General features: G+C 43.5%; 1 protein-coding gene across 2 annotated transcripts in view; it reads right to left on the bottom strand.

Moving 5' to 3' along the window:
• The window catches only part of SLC26A5 (solute carrier family 26 member 5), a 34,200-nt gene extending 18,839 nt beyond the window's left edge, over positions 1-15,361 (bottom strand). The window contains exons 1-4 of one of the 2 annotated variants that reach the window (XM_084291113.1): positions 15,296-15,361; positions 14,694-14,825; positions 2,087-2,300; positions 58-197 (exon numbers count right to left, since the gene is read on the bottom strand). In XM_084291113.1, the coding sequence (XP_084147239.1) occupies positions 58-197; positions 2,087-2,241 (295 nt within the window). In that variant the 5' untranslated portion in view covers positions 2,242-2,300; positions 14,694-14,825; positions 15,296-15,361. Of the gene's footprint in view, positions 1-57; positions 198-2,086; positions 2,301-8,852; positions 8,911-14,693; positions 14,826-15,295 lie in introns of those variants that run through there. The other variant, XM_084291114.1, reaches the window with a different exon arrangement.
• Between the last annotated feature and the right edge of the window lie 3,494 nt (positions 15,362-18,855).

Raw genomic sequence — 18,855 nt, 5'->3', positions numbered from 1 at the left:
CCATAAAAATATACGCAGAAAATCAAAGATGATGAATAAATCCAGAGAGATACCGACCTTGAGGAAGCTGCATAACTCCAGTGCTTATACCTGAGATAATGTCTCCTAATAAGTATTCCTTCACTGGGTAACTGGGAAGCCATTTTAAAATTGGTAAGAAACTGTAAAGGTGAGACTTGGCTTTCTTGGAAGAACAACTAAAAAAGACAAAGCAGAAAGAAAAAGTTAGGCACTAGTAGGTAAAAAAAAAAAAAAAAAAAAAAAGTGTTTCATCCCTATGCAGGACAACAGCTCCGTGAAATGCAGACTCAGATCCCTGATTACAGTGGCTTCTGCACAAAGGTTAAGCACAAACAACTATGACTCCAATTAGGTCAGTCCTTTATCACGTTGGCTGCTGCTCTGGAGAAGAGAATCACAGAACCTTATGGCCCTGGAGAAGAGAACCACAGTCTTGTGAGGCTGAACTTCAGAGGGAAGTTCCACTTCAAGTCCGTGCGCAACTGGACAGTCACCCAGTACTTGTGGCTGAGATGATTTCTCTAGTAACAATCCCAAGGATAACTTCCTTTCAGACAGTGTTTTTCCCTCATATGTCTCAAAATACTTTACTGTGCTTCTTCCTATTTTTATTTACTGCCTCCATGCTTTATGCATTTTATTTATAACTTTTGACATTTTAACACTTTTTTTTTTACTACTATTTCACTAATGCTTTTTACTGTCACATACTGACAGGCTAATTTTAAAGCTATTTGAGAACATAACCCTCCTTTACCCTGGAAAAAAATGCACTGAAGTCAGCAACACTGCTCCCTGTGTCTTTTAGCAGAGTTATTAACCTTTTGAAACCCTGACTCATGACAAATGAACAGGGCCAAGAAATACATATCTCTGTTCAGCACTGTCATACATCATGCATTGATTTCACTGTGGTAAGAAAGTCTAACCTTGGGCAAAAACATAACACTGGGAGTATACAAATGCTTCTCTGAGTAGGGGAACTGCAAGAGAACCGCAGAGATTCGTTAATATTTCCAAATACTCATGGAACTAAATGACGTAGTGAAGAAGCTTACTGCTACAAGTGAGAGAGGAACTGGTCACCCTCACTTTATGTTTCAACAGACTGAATTGCAGGAAGTCACAGCTCAGGAGGATTTTGTTCCATGTATTTTTAATTTGAGACACATACGTTCTTTTGAGGTGGAATTAGGTGCCATGACCATTAGAATGGTCATTCCATTAACCAAAGCAAATCTCTTAATGTCAAACCATGGGAACAGGAATATTCAACAGACACATAGGCAGAAATCATTTGTTGTCTTGCAGAACAAGGTTCTGGCAAACAACTGTGTGAACTCTGCAAATGAAGCTCTGGTAAGTATAAAGCCAATGAAAAATAACCAGAAGAAGTTTCTCTCCATTCTGCTCTGGCACTACAGAGCAAGAGTTTCACAGTTAAAGAGATTTTGTGTCTAACCAGATGATACTTAAGTTCCAAGGCAGTTAGTTAAAAGCTACGGAGTACCTCTATTAAGTCCTTACTAGGCTAATAATAAGGACTTCTACACAGCTGTCATGCACTTCCTTTCTTCTTCTGTGAAATGCTCATGTGAAGCACAAATTTCATAGAATTATAGAATCAGAGAATGGCCTGGGTTGAAAAGGACCTTAAAGAACATCTAGTTTCAACCCCCCAGCTCTGGGCAGGGTTGCCAACCATTACAGCAGGCTTAATTTGGCCATAAGAATTTCCATGTAAAAAGGCCAGATATTTTCCTGGCTCTTATGAATTCACATATCACATGATTTGACTAATACTTTGCATTCCCATGCTGCATATTTTCCTTTTCAATTTAACGAAGGCATGAACTAATGAACTAATTTACCCAACCATTTTTAATTTAGTTACAGATTACCCTATAAAAACACATAACACAACTTCATCATGGTCTTGCTGAAAATCAAAGTAGGGTTTTTATCTTATAGGTTTCTTTGAAGAAACGTCCAGCTATGTACATGGATAAATTTAGAACCAGAATGGCTCTAACCAATAAAACAAACATAAGACACAAAACCCTACCGACAAGAGTGTGCAATCTTCTGCCTTAAAGTCTGAGGTGTTCGGTCCCGCCTGTGCAGCTGTCCTTGCAAGATCTCTTGGTTATATATTGGTCTCTCCACACAGTACTTCTGGGTTTGCTCAAGACATGCTCCGTGTTCCTGAGTGTGTTCCATAGCTGATCTCACTGAGCCGGAGCCAAGGAAGAAGAGCTCTACAGTATCCGCAGAACAACCTGGTAGTAGACAAAAAGAGTTTGGTTGCTGAACGTCAGTTTTTGAACCTCTTTTTTGACATTTCCTTTCGGAGTGTACTTTGACAAGCCAGGTATCAGATCTGTGAACGATGTCTAAAAGCACAGATTAGATGGTCTGTAACGGTAAGTAAATAAATTACACTCATGATCTTTACTGTATGCAAGCCATTATGTTTGTGCTTCTCTTAGGTAAAGAAAGCTTTTGCATTAATTACTTTGTAAATAATTGCAGAAACACAAAAATGGAAGGTTATATTCGTGCTTATCTGCTCATTCCCTCCTGTTTCTAAAGGAAACGCCAGCATTGAAGGGAGATTGCTTTATTGCTGAGTTACTTCCTGCTTACTCACAAACTGCCACATCCATCTCTAAAAGGCAGAACTCCAACTTTACCAATAAGAAAGCCACTTCTTTTTTTCCAGGTAACCAGTTGCTTCCTTCGTGATTGCATCTATTCACCTGCCTTCTCTTCCCTGTTTCTGAGGCTTCTTTTTCCAAACAGCAAGTGTCTCAAGGATGTACAATTGCCTACTTTAAAGAACTGTTATTTCAATGCATGTGCCACTTACTGCTGTTCTGTCTCACACCCACTAAACTGGGAGTCAGGAGATGTATATCATTTTAAAAGTAGTCAGAAAGCATCTATTGGTCTGTCTGACTCACTGCCAAAAACACCCTACCATGTCCAGTTGATGCCCTGTTAAATAGTTTGCCCTGTGATGGCTGCTTGTACAAATGGAGGGCAAGAAACATAACTCTGAATCCTAATTATACAAAATCTGAACTCTGAGCTATAATTCAGAGCTCTCCAGGACCCGTCTTCTCTCCAGGGCCGTATCTCTGATCGTTTGTTGCCCCATATTTATAGAAGCAAAATGACAGGACCACTACATCATTAAGTAGAAATGCTGGCTAGCACTACCTTTGATGACAGAAAGTGAGTGCACAGGACTACAGTGAAGCTTACCACAAATTTTCCAAATTGGCTTTAAAAGTAAAGGGCAGATTTCAGTTAAATCCCTGTAACCCAGAAGCCAAGAAGGGAAAGCAGTGATCACTGTGGGTGCTGCGATGAATTACGACACTGTAAGATTCAGTTTCTACAGCACACCTTGCTCTTTTCTGGGGGTTTTGTAGTTCTGGGTAGAGAAAAACTGTAGAGAACTCATCTGTGCCCTAAGACACCACTTTCCTTTCCTACTTACTTCATCCCCTCTCTTGATTCTTGCTGGGAAGAGTCTGACTCAGACTGACACAGTGTTTTTTTCAGGGGAAAAGCAGGAAGTAAGTATACTCTGAGATGTTTTTGCCATGCTGGAAATTAATTAATAAGGAGAAAATACATGCGTTTTAATCTGAATCTTGCCATAATTATTCTCATCTGGATAAAGATGTTACTTTCAGCTTCATCTCTTGAAATAGTGGGAAATGGCCAAAATTCTTCGGGCTCAAGTCCAGTGAGGCACTTAAGCATGTGTTTGCCTTGAACCAAGAGTTATCTTGGAGGTGTTTAGTTTTTTTTACTGTACATCAATACTTTCCCAGAAGGGGGTTACCACACAGAAATTAAACAAGTAACCACCTAAACACTCAGACGGAGCTAACCATGATTGGTCCAATGCTCTGATTCAGCAAATACAGGCTGCCCGGCAGCAAAATATCAATATTGCTCCCTAAGCCTTCAGTCTGACAAAGGTGCTGGAATTTTCCACCCAGGGCTCCCTGTTCTTTGACTTCTAGAAGAGAGCCTAGCATCTCTTCAGTTCTCGTTAATTTGTAAGCAAGATTTTCCATAGACAGTCACAAAAGGATATTTTTACCGAAACTGTAACTCTTCTTTATACCACATTCAAGATTTACTTCAGATATTATAGATGACATAAGCTATCTAAAACAGTAGCACATCAAAGGCATTATCAGAACTTGTGAGCTTTGTACTAATTAAAGAATTTTAAGCTTCTTTTCCATCTTTCCAGAGTTTCAAGTTACTAAGAAGCCTGCATGACACTTTGTGAATTATTTTCTCATGTTATTGATTAGCAGATTGTAACTCTCAGCACTACTAGATTACATTTTTCCCCTCTCTGTAGATTTTGATCTGGTCAACATTGGAACAGAATCATCCTACCCGCAACTCTGCAACTCCCCTCTGACTAGTCCTGCCTCTTTTTTTTTTCCCCCCTCTCACCCCCATATTATTATATGTATCCCATTTCATAGTGCAAGCAACACCTTCCATACTAGGATGTATGTTTGGCTGCTAAAATCTGTAGTGCTTTCTTTCTGCATCAAAGCCTACCTACCCACAAACACCACCTCCCACTTCACATCTTGCTCTGTTCCAGACAGGAAGATACACATGAATCCTAATGTAACTGAAATTTTAACCACTCTAACGCTTGCTGGAAGGGCAACCCAGCAGACCACAGGCATTTCAGAAGCTTTCTGCGATGCAGGATGTAGCTGGATGTAGCTTCCTGACACAGGTGATGGAGAAGTTGACGAGGGGATGTGCTGATACTTACAAAAAAGGAAGAATTGGTCAGGAACACGAAGCTCAGGGGAAGCCTTGGCTGCAGGCAGCATGAGATGGAGGAGTTCAGAATTGTGACAAACCAGACACACAGTCCTAGGCCTCTGCACACCCACAGAGAGAAAAAGAGTCCTGGAGGACTGGAAAATTTTCAAGGATCACTTTCTCCAAACTCAAGAACTTTCTATCCCAATGAACAGGAATTCAAGCAAGAGTAGAAAGAAGGCCTGTGTAGATGAATGAGGAGCTCCTGACAGAATTTGTAGACGAAAAGTAAGCATATGAAATGTGGCAACAAGGACAGATGACCCAGGAAGAATATAGAGGCACTGTTCAAGCATTCAGGGAAAGCCAAATTCTGCCTTGAGTTCAATCTGGAGGCAATGAATGGGAACAAAAAGAGCTTCTACAGATATATAAGCAGCTAGAGGAAGACTACAGAAAATGTGGGCACTGTATAGAAAAAGACATAGGATCTGGTGACAAAGGACATGGAGAAAGATTAGCTGTGTCTCACTCTTTATTGGTAAGATCATCTTCAGCAATCCCAGCCCAAGACCAGTGGGAACATTTGGAGCAAGGAAAACTTACACCCAGTGAAAAGGATCAGGTATAGGAACATTTACACAGATGGGACATACAGAAGAGTTTAAAGACAAGTTTAAAAACAATCTCAAACTGAAAAGAGTGGCTGACACACCAGACAGCTTCATTCAGAAGGACCTTGATGGGCTGGAGAAATGGGCAGACAGGAACCCTGCGAAGTTCAACAAAGGGCAGCGCAAAGTCTAGGAGAAACGGCCGCATGCACCAGTAAATGCAGGGGATTTAATATTTAGTCATCTAGAAAGCACATAAAGAACTGGGGCTACTGGTGGACACAAATTCAAACATAAAGCAGCAACGTGTCCTCCTGGCCAGCAGCACCCTAGGCTGAATTACACAGTGTCACCAGCAGCCTGCGAGGCAGTTCTTCCCTTGGCTCAGTACTAGTGAGATATGTGTAGAGAGCTGGGTCCAGAGTGCTGAACACTCTCATTTACAAACTGAGAAGCAATTTTAATCTGTCTTAAATAGAAAACCCACCCAAAGATATCAGAACAAACCAGAACTACAACCACATGCAAAAGGCACGTAAGTAGGGATAACAAACAATATCAGCCCAGAGGCTTGGTTTTCACTGAGCTGTTCCAATAAAACAAGATTATAATATCAAAACCTTTCTAGCCAAGGTGTGAAAAGCATGCACCCCTTCTTCCTGCTCCAGAAAAGCCAGCAATACAAAACAATCCCCTGCTAACTCCAAACAACTGAGGTCCTAATCAGGTTACATATCTTCCATGTTCGAGTTTGCTCAGCTTCAAATAGATTGGTTAATATTTGGAGAAGCCAGGCAAGTTTGTAGTGTAAATCTAGCTATGAATAGAACTTCAGATCTTCATTTCCTTCCTCGTTTCTAGGTACGTGTCAACACTGCTCCAGATACTACCAGCATGTTCAGAACAACACATCTCCAGTCCTTCCCAGGGCTTCTGTTTGCCACAGTAAAATAAATGATCCAGATGTAATTGACTAGCTGAACTGCGCTCAGCTCTGAATCAGCTACCCAGATGATAGCAAGTGTTAGTCTGAAATACTGCCAGGGTCATAACCTAGGTTTCACCATCCCCTAGTCCAGAAGTTTGTTAACTGTAGATTGAGCATTTCTGATTTGGCTTGAACTAGGGAGCTGTGCTGCACTGAATCATGAGTACTGCCTAACATGAATGTTAACCTGAGGTAGGACAATGCAATATAGGGTCTTGTGTTTAGCTATGGTTCATGGTGGATACCAGAAGACAAATGTGACAAATGCAACAAATAATGGCAAATAACATCTCATTAAAAGGGATTGTAAATCGACACCACAGCTACAGCTTAACAGCCCTAAATAACCATGTTCTCTGATGACTATTTTGAATACCAAGCTGTGGACAACATAAAAAAGATAAGTCTTTAATACCATCCACTATTTTTTCCCTTTTTTTTTTTTTCTCCAAAAGCGGACACAAAACAAGACGGATCGAGACACTTGTGTTTACAACAGACAATACACATTGTTCACAGAGAAGCACAGAGAGAGAGAGAGAGAGTGGCATTTCGTGATTGGTTTCAGTGTCTCTCCAACTGGTTCCTGGCTACCAATATGACAGTTTGCCAATAGATATCGAGGGTTTGGAAATTCAGCCTTGTCCTTCACTCCCAACATGCTCAAGGAAGAGCAAAAATAGCTACTGTCATTCCCACGAGGACACAGCTTAACACTATGATTTCTGAAACTCCCAGACCTTCAACAAGGGAAGAGAAAGCAGATCTTTGGGTGTTTGTGAGGCCCAATTAACAGTGGAATACTGCTCTGGGACAACCTTTGAACTTCACAGCAAGGAGAAAATTAATACTCTATTAAGAAACACTGCCATTAATCTTATCAGCCAGATAAAACTTGAGCTAAAGTACTTAAAAGGTGCATGTAAAAGACTTAAGAGTTGCCAACTCTTTATCTGACTGATAATGACCCGTTCTTGTCTTTACTGCTACTATCAAACTGAAGGTGTTAAAGGAAAAAAAAAAAGTGAAGCAAACATCACTTTATAACACCATCATTAGTAATTAAGCACTTTCTCTTCCCAATCTTAGATGATAAAGCAGTGTTGTCAAGCCATCTACGCTGATTTGGAGACATGAAGAATAATGACCTGCCTGTTTTGAAAGAGCAGAAAGCCTTCCTTCTTGCAGCTAAGCACAGAGTTGCTTTGGCAAAGCGTGGGCGGAAAGTACTAATACAGCATTGTGCTAGAGGAATGCATCTGTGCTGGGGAACTCCGAGTTTGATCATGAACTGCAAAGTCTAATGAATATTTAAGTACTTTTAAGTTTACAAATAATAGTGGACTGCCATCAGCTGAAAGGCTGGTGGAAACATACACTCACACTACATGAGATATGTTCCACCAAACATACACTGAGAAACAGAGCTATTACAAGGTCTGCTCCTAGTGTCTGAAGAGGCTAGGCACAAAACTGAGGCAATTTTAAGAACCACAACTTCTCACATTTAGTACTTCTCACAACGCAGATGTAAAATGATTGGGTGGGGTCATAAGGAATGAACTCTTTCCATGGACTTATCATGGACTTTCCATGCTTATCATCCTTCTTTCTCCTTCGCTACTTCCACTAAGTCCACTAGTGAATAGATGGCTTATAACTGTAGCCCTCTTATAAAGCTTCACACATTAAGAAACAACTTGTGAACTGAATAGAATTTTCATTGTGTAGGTTGTAAGGTAAAAAATGCACTCTGGAAGACTTTCTGGTGAAACGTTAAAAAAAAAAAAAATCAGGATTGTGAATCCCCATTCAGCCTTTAGACAGACAAAATTTCCACTCTACTCCACATAAAAAGTCAAGATGGCTACATAAACTGTACCAGGCACGTGATAAAAGCTCCTCAGAGATACACAGGAAGGAGTGGGAGCCCTAATAACCCCATTACGCTACTCCCAGGTCCACAGCAGGAGCCATCAGCCCATCTCCACACACTCAGAGCAGCAGACGGGGACCAGCGATGGGGCCAGGGGCATTGCAGCCAGCTCTGGGTGTGGGAGCACCTGCGTATCTCTAGGGGCAAGAGCATGGAGGGCAGGCAGCTATCAGGAGCTGGAAAGTCCAGGCCAGCCATGTGTGTGCATGTGCAGCAACTGGGGGGGACTTTGGGGTCCAGCTGCCAGCAAGTGGAGACACCGGGATGCAGGAGCTAGTTACTGGACCCTGTGTGTCTGAGCCCAGCTGCCAGAGGGATCCACCTCCTACATACATATGTGTAAGTCTTTATGCATGTTCTTGCTGTGGATCTCCGTGCCAGAAAGGCAGAAGGATGAGAACATGTTGGTGCTGTCTAATCTGTGTGGCTGGCCAAATATATACAGAAATATGCAGTGTACGTTTGCTCTGTGTACCTGCTGGGAACACATCTTGAGCCTTGCTACTGGTTGGATCTGGGGATGTGGAGCAGCAGCAGCCTCACCTTCCTCAGGCTGATTGAGCATGACATTTCCTCTATCGAACTGCTCATTTAGCCGCTGAAAAGAGCATAACAACACATGAAGCACAGAGATCCTTGTTTCAGAACATGGTAACAAATCAGACCTTTAAAAAAATTACGTAACTTACCCCTTAGGCATAAGGGGTATTTCATACATCATGGTCCTTGACAAAAAACACTTCAGCTTCTAATGATTTATTCCATGGACTAATGAATTTATTAGAGTATCTAATGTTCTCTCTTATCAAATAGCAATCTTTTGTTTGTTTTCAACAAGATAATGTTTTGGTAACCTGTTACACTGATTGAGCTGTTTAATCAGTTTCACATAAGACAAACACCTGAAGCACTTTGAGCAGCAAACACCAGTCTCCCTGCCAGTCAGATGCAGATAAGAGATGGCTTCTGTTTCCAGTGCAGACACTTTGATGTCCATGAGAACCCACAGAAATATGATCATCCTTATTTGTACTTCTTGTGGCTTTGCTGTCCTTGCAAAGGTCATGAATGGCCTGAATCTGCCATACCCACCCCCTCAGAATATTCTGTCTGATCTCCAGAAGCAGTAGCTAGAGACAGTGGAATCAGATAAGTTAATCAGAACGGTATTGTGGCCAATGACTGCTGTGTTGCATTTAAGCCAACTGATAAGGATGCACAGCCCTTCATGGAGCTCAGGGCCAGGTAATCATTAGCTAGGTTCATTTTCTCAGGGGAAATTCATAGCCAAAAACTTTATTAGAGCAGTCTTCATTCTAGCCATCAGAATGATCAGAGGAGAGAACAAGAATCACGATCAAGCACACACACCAAGCTAACCCAGAATCACTTCGATGGTCCATGTAACAGCAGTGCACTAATGACCTCCAGCTGAACGTTAGAAGTGTTCGTGGCACCCTTTATCCATCTTTTCCCAGCAAAGTGGAACAAGCAGCCAGCAAACAAGTGTCCGACTGTGCAGGAGGAGTTACATGGTACACCACCTTCAATGGAGAAGCCACCTACTGAGCCCTCCCAGTCTGCATCACAGATTGCTTCCTCAGCCCTGTTTACACACACCACCAGCCTCTCAACTGGCTGCATCAGGCTAAAAATACACACACACAAAAAGGCAGAAGGTTGTTATTTATAACCAGATTAATTTCAGTGATTGTATTTATAGCGTGAACCTCTGAAGCCATAGGGAAGCTGAAGGATACCGAGCCACAGAACGTTAACAGGAAGAAATGACCAGGGTGGGAGGAGGGAAGAGGGGATTTAGAACAGAATTATAAATTTATATCCCAGTTTCGCTGCTGAAAACAAGGCATGAAGTAACTATTTTACTTAACTAATGAGAGGTTTTAAAGTCTCTCCAAGGATCATCTAGGTAACCTCTTAATTGTTTCAGAAAGGATTTGCCCCTTTGCAGGACAGGGTACAACGATTATCACACCTGAAGAAATTCCTGAAGGATTCTTGTTTCTGAAAAAGCCAACAAAGAGCTTCATGTAGGGCAGGTATTCTCTGAGGAAGCAGTAATAACTCTTTAATCAAGCTGCAGATCTTTTCTTGCTAGTTTTGAGAGAGAAGTTCAACTTCTCTACCCATGTGAGGATCTGTGTTTAGAAGAAACAGCTCTTTGGCAGTTACTTTATAGCAAACATTTTCTGGTTATGTCTTTTGTACAACAGGTATCAAATTAAATCCTAGAAAAGCAGTGAGTAGGACCTGACCTGTGACATACCCTGCCCGTGTTTATGCAACTGCTGCTTGGCTAAGATTAGGTTATCCAGGCGATAGCGTCTTCCTGTCTCCTATGTACTTAAGGGTGTTGCCTCACGCTCTGAAGGTGATTGCCAGCCAGTGGAAATGACTTTCTTCGACATCTTGACGCCAAGGTTATGCAGGAAGGCCACAAGCGTGCGGTGGCCAGTACTGCTTTTCCATGAAATATTTAAAATTCACAGTAAGCGACATGAACCTGTACAGAAGCTTCTCAGGTTAAACACCAACCCGCTCCTTTATTTGCGCTCACCGTATGCCTTCGCTTTTCTTCTGTGGCTGATAAGATAAATCCCAGTAAGAGAAGTGTGTCCAGCACTCCTTGGGAGCTTAAATGCCAGCTGCCACTCAGTAAGTGTGCCAAAGGGAGTAGTTACATGATGCACTTCCCTCAGCGAAGGAGCCACCTAATGAGTCCTCCCCCTCTACATCACAGTCTGCTTCCTCAACCCCACGGTGACAGCTCTGTGCCTGCTCTTTGCTACACAAGCTAAAACCACAAGCTAAAAGCTCATCTTTACCCAGCTAAAGAAACAGCTCCACAATCCCAGCAGTGCAATTACCAAGGACAACATCCCGAAACTGCTTTGGACGGGCTCCAGTTATTGGTTTGCACTGAACACTTTCCTATGTTGAATGTTTACAGTAAAGAGTACAGGACTGATGAAACAGCCTGCCAGGCTCATGCCCTCACAGTTGTACTTTAACTCAACAAGGCCACTCAAGCACCAGATTTTCAGCTGTGTTGGTGAGGTCTTCGTAAATCGGTGCCATTTATTTGGTAGAACTGAAGATAAGTATGTTCTGAGGAGAGCTTTAAGGGAGTAGTGGTGCCCATCACTCAAGCAAGCAGCAAAGCTAGGAGACCACCTACCAAAACCTCATCTATACCAGATTCATACAGATATAAGTAAAGCTTACTTTAAATGGGACTGTAGGGACAAAGAAGAGTTCTCCAACTGACCCCTAGCACAAACAGGTTCTTCCAACAGCAAACACAAACAGGGTGAAATCACCAAAGAATTGAAAGAGCAATAAGGCTGCCTGGGCTGATGATCATCAAATGAAATGAAAAATTCTTCTGAGTTATTTTTCTGCTCTGACCACTTCTTGCAAGAACTTCCTTTCCTCAGAAATGCACATACAAAAGGCTCGGGTCAGCTGTGTGGCCACAAGTACAGCAGGATCTGCAGCACTGCAATGCCATATTGGAAAAGATCATGAGCATCAATTTTAAACAAGAAACTGGAAAAGAAAACACAGAAACACACTACAGAACCGAAAGCAACCAGACAAGATGTACAGTGCAGAATTCCAAGCTGAACTTTGAAATGGACCAGAGGCAGAAGATAAAGAAATATTAAAACTGAAAGAAATGAGGAGGGCTTATAAAACAGCGTTGTAGTCAAAACCGTGTAGTAGGCACTGTTCTAGTAAATGGGCGAGGCACGGTTAAACCCCAATGTGCTGAAGGGGTAACTGAACTCAGGTTTTCCTTTCTCTGGAAAAGAACTTCAACCACGCCGTGCCATAAAGGTATGGCAGCAGCAAAACTTAAGCATTTAAAGGCAGCATTACAGATGCCAGCATCTATGAAAAACACCTGTGGTTTTGGTCCAGACATGACTCTTCAGACATGCCTGAGCTCAGCAGAGCTCCTGCCACAACAGGAGCGGGCAGCGTTTCCCAGCAGGCACCTTGGAGTAGTGACGCCAGTTTCCTCCTGTGTGGTATATTATGTTTTGAATTCTGCTCCACGAATACCAGCTGCCCAAAATTCAAATTTTGCAATGTCTAGCCAGCTTAACCTTAATCTGATTGCAAAGTTCTGCTCACACTTTAGTTATGAGAGATTATATGAGAAGCTCTCAAAAGCCACAGCCCTGTCTCAGACCCTGATTTGCATAAAATGAACAATCTGACATTAGCTCTAGCCCAGTCTAGGTGTCAGAATCTCAGGTTTTAGACTATTAATTTATATATTAATTAGCTGAAAAACAACAACAACAAAACACCACCACCACAAAGAACCCAAACAAAATTGGACATACACAAAGGTAGGCAGAAGGTAAAGCAGAGCAGCAAAACTTGATCCACCACCTGTGCAAAACTGGTAAGAAATCTTCAGTGAAGGCTGAAGAAACAGAGACTCCACCCAGGCCCTGAAAATACCCAGTCATTGTCAAAAACCTCCCAAAATGGTAATCATGCTATTGTTTGTCACATGAAAGGTCCTCCTGGCCTGCTACAGCACAAACCAAAAGAAACCATTAATGCAAATCTTTAGGAAAAGTAGCCCAGGTTCCCACAGAGGCCAGTTATTCATACACAGACTTTTGTGATCCTTAATAAAAATCAAGATCTTATCAATGTAACTGATCTAGCAGGACATTATACTGCTTAACAGGTCTAGAGAAGGAAACATCAGGATAAAGAAGTCATTTAATTCTCTAAACTGGAAATAATAGTTTGATTTGAGCATGAGAAGTTTAGCTTCAGCGTAGACTTCTTGTATTAAAAGTTACCGATCTACTAAGCCACCAGACAGCAAAACACAGGCTTTAGAAGAACAGTTCTTATGGAAAAGTCTATCAGTTCATCAGGTTCAGAAGGAAGTGAAAGCTGGTCACAGGGAAACTCATGACACTCCAGAAAACCCCTGTGCTATTGGAAAAAGCGTGACTGGTAGGAAGAAATGAGGGAACTCATGACAGCTACTCAATCTTGAGTAATAAAGTGAAGCAACCTGTTTCCATGCTGGAGAGAAGATAGCATAATTAGTAGATTAGCACAAAAGACCTTACAGCTTTCTCCCTGTGTGACAATGTTACTCTGGAGGAAGAAGAGGCAGCTGAAATAACAAATGCTATCCCTAGGAATTTTGTATACTCCGATTTAATCATCAAATCGACATCTCCTAGACAGGCACAGATAGAGTGTCATTGTCATTTTCTTATTCTTTGAGGTCCACTGTCTTTCTGTTATCCAGCTAAAGTTCTGATGCTACAAAGTTGCTAGGAAAGTTACTATAACATAAATGCTTCAGTTGCACTGCATTCAAACCGGGGACATGGCGACAATGACATCTTAAGCCTTAACAGCTGCCTATTAGATAAACCAGACACAGTTTGTGCCTCAGTACTTCCCCAAATTATTCTGGTTGCAGCCTGTCAAGTTTACAGCATGACTTAGAGCTGCTACTGCTTCACTGAGGGCTGTGATCCCTAGCTCAGTAACAACTAGAGTAACCAATGCTAAGTAGTGCTTACTACTCCATTTCAGAGATGTTTGGCAATGCATTGCAAGACAATCAGTAAAATAGCTTAGTTCAGAAACTCTTGCTAAAATCAGTACTGGAATATCTATCACATGTCCCAGAAATACTTGGAATTGCCATAAACCAACTATTTCAAAACAGGAAGGCCAATGCTAGAGTTGATCTCCACAGAGTTAATTTGTTGCAAGTGACTCACACGTGCTTGCTGTCTGAAGCTGTACAGGTAAAGGGATTAATTGTACCATTTCTACAGCAGCTAATGAAGTAGCATATGATTTATGTTAGGGAACTTTCGTAAGTAAAGATGCCTATTACCTAGAATACATTGTATTGCACATTTAGGAGAAAAAGCTTTGAAACTCTCTCTGGAAATTTTGGTTTCCTTTTGCGAAAACTTTGGAGAAAAAAAAGCCAGTGGCCAGAAGCTAATTCAGACTTGTCAATCTTCCCCATCCAAACTAATGCTGAGCAACTGGAATAGATATGAATGTACTTTCTGCTCAGTCATCACAAAGTAAAGGCAGCAATTGCTAGGTTTTTAATGATTATTATTACTGATGGCATATCTCTGGATGCCAGCTGCAACAGCCATGTGGATATCTGACATTTCAGAGCATCCTGAAGGCAGCTTTCAGCCCTCTTTCAACGCTCAGACGCCGAAGTTTTGTAGAAAAGCAGCTCATACACCAGCACAACACGTTTAAGCCTACTTACTTTCTTGGCTGGTGGTTCCAGTCGCTTTCACTGAGCCCTTCTATGGAGTTCGGGACGTTCCCTCAGCTCACAGACCGTAAGGCGAAGAACACTGACCCGGGGGGAGGCTCAGTGCTGTCCCTTGGCAGAACACTGCAAAAAGCACAGCTCAATCCCGTTATTTTATTTATTTATTTATTTTTAAAAGGTCTGGAAGACCTTCGGATTGAAGCTAGCGGAGAGGGAAGCAGTTATTATTTCTGCTTGGTACGTGACTGAGGCGGCTGCTCTAACCCCAACAGCCCGCAGCCCAGCACCGGAGGGCTGAAAGCGTTAGATGAGGAAACGACTGATCTCTCAACCCTCTCCTGCTCAGGGGACATCCCCTCAGGAGGGATGTCCCCTCAGGAGGGACACCCCTCTCAGGATAGAGACCCCTCCCGTGAGGGGACACCCTCAGAAGAGACCCCCCTCAGGAGGGGACACCCACTCAGGAAGGGGACCTCTCTTTCAGGATGGGACACCACCCCCTCAGGACGGCCCCCTCTTTCACGAGGGACCCCTTTCCTCCCTCAGGAGGCCCAGCCAGCCCCCACAAATGAGCCCAGCCGCCCTCCGCTCACCTCCAGCCGCTGCCTCCCTCCGGCCGTGCCCCAGCCTCCCGCCGCCGCCGCCGCCGCCTCCCCTCCGCGCCCAAGGTGAGCGCCGGGGGCGCGGGCAGGGTGTAGTGAGGGAAGGGGGGGGGCGGCCCCGCCCGCTCCGTCCGCCGGCCGCGGGTGCTACTGGGACTCGTAGTCCGTGGTCCCCATGCCCCGCCGGGCGAACGCGGGCCGCCGCCTACAAATCCCAGCATGCCGCGGGGCTGGCGAGTGCCCATGGCTGGCGGAGTGGCCGCTGCCGTCGCCTCAGCGCGGCCGGGGGCGGGAAGGGGCGGTGGGGCTGAGGGGACAGCGGCCCCCGCCGCCTGCCCTTCCCCTTAAAAAAGAATTGTAGAAGCCGGTGTTCGCTTTGTTCTGTTATTTTGGAGACCTTAAATGGACTTGGCATTGTAGCCCTGGCTAGAGGGTTAATTTAGTAACTGAAATAAAACCTAAAATCAAACAAATGCAGTACTTTCAGTGTTGTCAAAGTGAACTTTCAAAGCCAAACGTTTCCAAAGCTGCGTTTTAAGTAAGAGGTTTGTTGTAACCTGTCTTCTCCCCAGCAGATTATAACATTTTGGCATTTTGAAGGAAAAACAAACAAACAAACAAAAAACAAACCAACAATTTCAGAGCAATGTATCCACAGACTTGGTGTAGAGTGGTGCTGGGTGCCAGTGTTTTATATAGAACTGGGTAAATGGAAGTACTTTGGGAACAACATCTTTATGATACGGGTTTATTTATCCAGAAGTTTATTATTAGTATTATTTTATTCTGGATTTGGGCACCTGTACCTTGTGTGAGAAACCAGGTGTGATCAGCTTAGGAAGGTGTTGCATCCCCTTTGGTGTACTGAAATTGTGGGTTGCTTTATTACCATTAAAGCAGGTATTGCAGTAACATACTACGGATAGAGCTGTGCTTGTGCATGCTGCACAAAGAGGAGGAAAAGGAGAAACCTTAAAACAAACACGGGAATAGCAGCATAAAGATTTCCTGCTAGGAAATCCACAAAGGTATAAATCATTTTAAATTTGACAGTAATTCACAGCAGGGATTACGTTAAACTAATTGTGTCAATAGTTGCATTTAAATACATGAAATAAAGCTGGTTTTAATTTCTTGTGCACATTTTAGCATGACCCACTGGGAAGGTTAATAGTTCTTTTTATTGCTTTTTCCAGCTTTGTCTAAAATGGTACAAGATGCTTCAGTACTTCAGCTCTGAGAGATGGGCAGGGATTAATATAGTGCTGAACACAGTAGAAACAAGATGAAAAGAGGATTTGGGGTCAAAACACAGAATGGGAGGAGAAGTTGGTGCAGAATAAACAATACGGACAATTGGAGAGGCCAAAAAAATTTCCTGTGGAGGATAGCTGTGGGCAACCCGTCCCTGGCGCACACACCACCCGAGCTGTGCGATGACAGGGCCCCAGCGTGAGCTTTGAGGGCTCCTTGAGCCCACAGGCTCGGGAGCAGCAGGAGCCATTGCTCTCTGGCAGCACAAGGGAAGCTGCAAGGCGCTGCCGAAGGCTGGGTCCATCCCTTGCTCTCTGGCTGGAGCTTCGGTCCTTAGGGCATTCCCTTCTCAACTTCCTTCTTCCTCAAATAACTGCTGACAGTGAATGCAGTCCTGCAGCTAGCTGAGTGGGAGGGGAACGTGGAGGCTTCTGTCACTTCTGGTTGTCTCTTTTCATAGGGGACCTGTGGTGGAGCCTCCCAGGCTGGAAAACTTCACCAGGTGGCCTGGGTCACTCCCTCAGGAGCCTTCTAACCATCACTCGACTTTATAGGGCAAAAAAAGACTATGTGTTTGACCATGGAGTCTTATGAAAGTCCTAGGACAGGTCAAACCAGCCTAATCAGTAGAGATGGGTATTTACTGGTTGAAGTAAAACACACATTTAGATTGCCTGTGATTTTCCTTGTGATTTCAGTGGCACTTGGCTTGGTTCTCAAAGTGCTCCTGTTAATTAGTTACCACCTATCTCCTGTACAGATACGCTAGTCATGTCAGGCTTTATTATCGTCCGTAACAGCAGTTATTGTATCAGAGGCCCAAAAAAAGGGACATTTCCCTTTTCACCATGAAAAGTTCCTTGACATGCAAATTCTTTACAATGTCCCTTGAGAAGGATTGGATTTTAAAAAAACTAAACTGGGTGCCATTTGGATTATGCGGAGTTAGGAATATAAACCAGCTGAATGGCTTTGCACATGCTGCTTCCAGCACGCTTGGGGCAATATATCAGCAGAAGGCTGCCGTGTATGGATAGTCAGGGGGCAGGGAAAGAAGGACCCAGGGCTATCAGTGGTGTGTGTGGTGCTGGCAGTGGCAGCCCTGCTACCCCTGTGGCTCTGCCACTGCCTCCCCCAGTACTGTCTTTGGCCCAGAGGCAGTCAGGGAAGCAGCCATGCCCTCTGGAAGAACTTTGCCGCAAACTTTTTCACAGACCTCCCTTGACCTGTATGGCTCAAAAGCACAAACCCCATGTTCTTTCTTTCTATTTTTTTTTTTTTCTCCTAAAGAAGCTTTGCCAACTTGTTTTCTCTCAAAAGAAATACAGATTCTAACTACTGACCCAGCAGTTACCTGTGTCCTCCTGTACAGTGTGTACAGTACTCCTCCACCCCAGGAGTGCTGTTTTTCCTGGCCCTGCCTTGCCGTGTGCTGGCTCAAACTCTCCTCATCAGGCTCTGTGACAATTAGCCATGCATGGGCCTATGTCCTTAGGCTTGCTGCCAGATCATTCCCTTCAGCTGAACTGAGAAGAACAGAGGAAGAAAACAGCAACAGCCATAAACCATCAATGACAGAACACTGGGCAGTTCCTTCTTCCTGATGCCACCTTTCTTCCAGGAGCACGTCTACCACTTGTGGGCGAGTGCTCCAGTCACTTATTCACAGCCGATGTGCTGCGTATGGGTGCGTGGTCTCAGCTGCTATTGCTAGCAGTCCTTCAAGAGGGCCATACTTAAGGTAGGCAAGTTCTTTTTGCCACTCTAACCTGGTTCTGAGGCTCCCCCACCAGCTCCTTTTTGAGGCAGTTCCCTTGTTGAGCTCCTGTGTTGAGTCACACCTAGTTAAGCCGTGCTGCTCCAGAGCTGAACGGACAGGGGTTTATCTGTCATACACTGCTGTTTGTTTGCGTGGCTGCTGGCAGCTGGCATAGTGGCTGCTGAATGTCCTGTAGTGGGGCTTGTGGAGCCTCATGCCATAGTCTGCTTGGACAGTACCCAGATCCCTTTTCCCACTGATGGATAAATAATGAAATGATGCTAGGGCAGCAAGTCCGCCCAGTGGCATTTGCTCTGAAGGGTAAGAAAGTGAAAAAAACTATAGCCTTGTGTTTATAACTTCTCTCATGTCTCTTCCCAAGTGTTTTCCTTTCTAGACTAAACAAACCAACTCTCTACTTGGAAGGTCGTAGTCTTAAGGGCTTTGTTTTTAGTGCTATACTCTGAAATCTCTGCAGTTTGTTTACATCTGTATTTAAGTGAAGAGCTCAACAGCTGATAACTGCTGTGTACTTTAC

Source organism: Netta rufina (genome assembly GCF_964035555.1).
Source record: "Netta rufina genome assembly, chromosome: 1".
Taxonomy (NCBI): Eukaryota; Metazoa; Chordata; class Aves; order Anseriformes; family Anatidae; genus Netta; species Netta rufina.
Note: the sequence above shows the minus strand (reverse complement) of the source record. Positions and strands in the feature narration are given on the sequence as shown.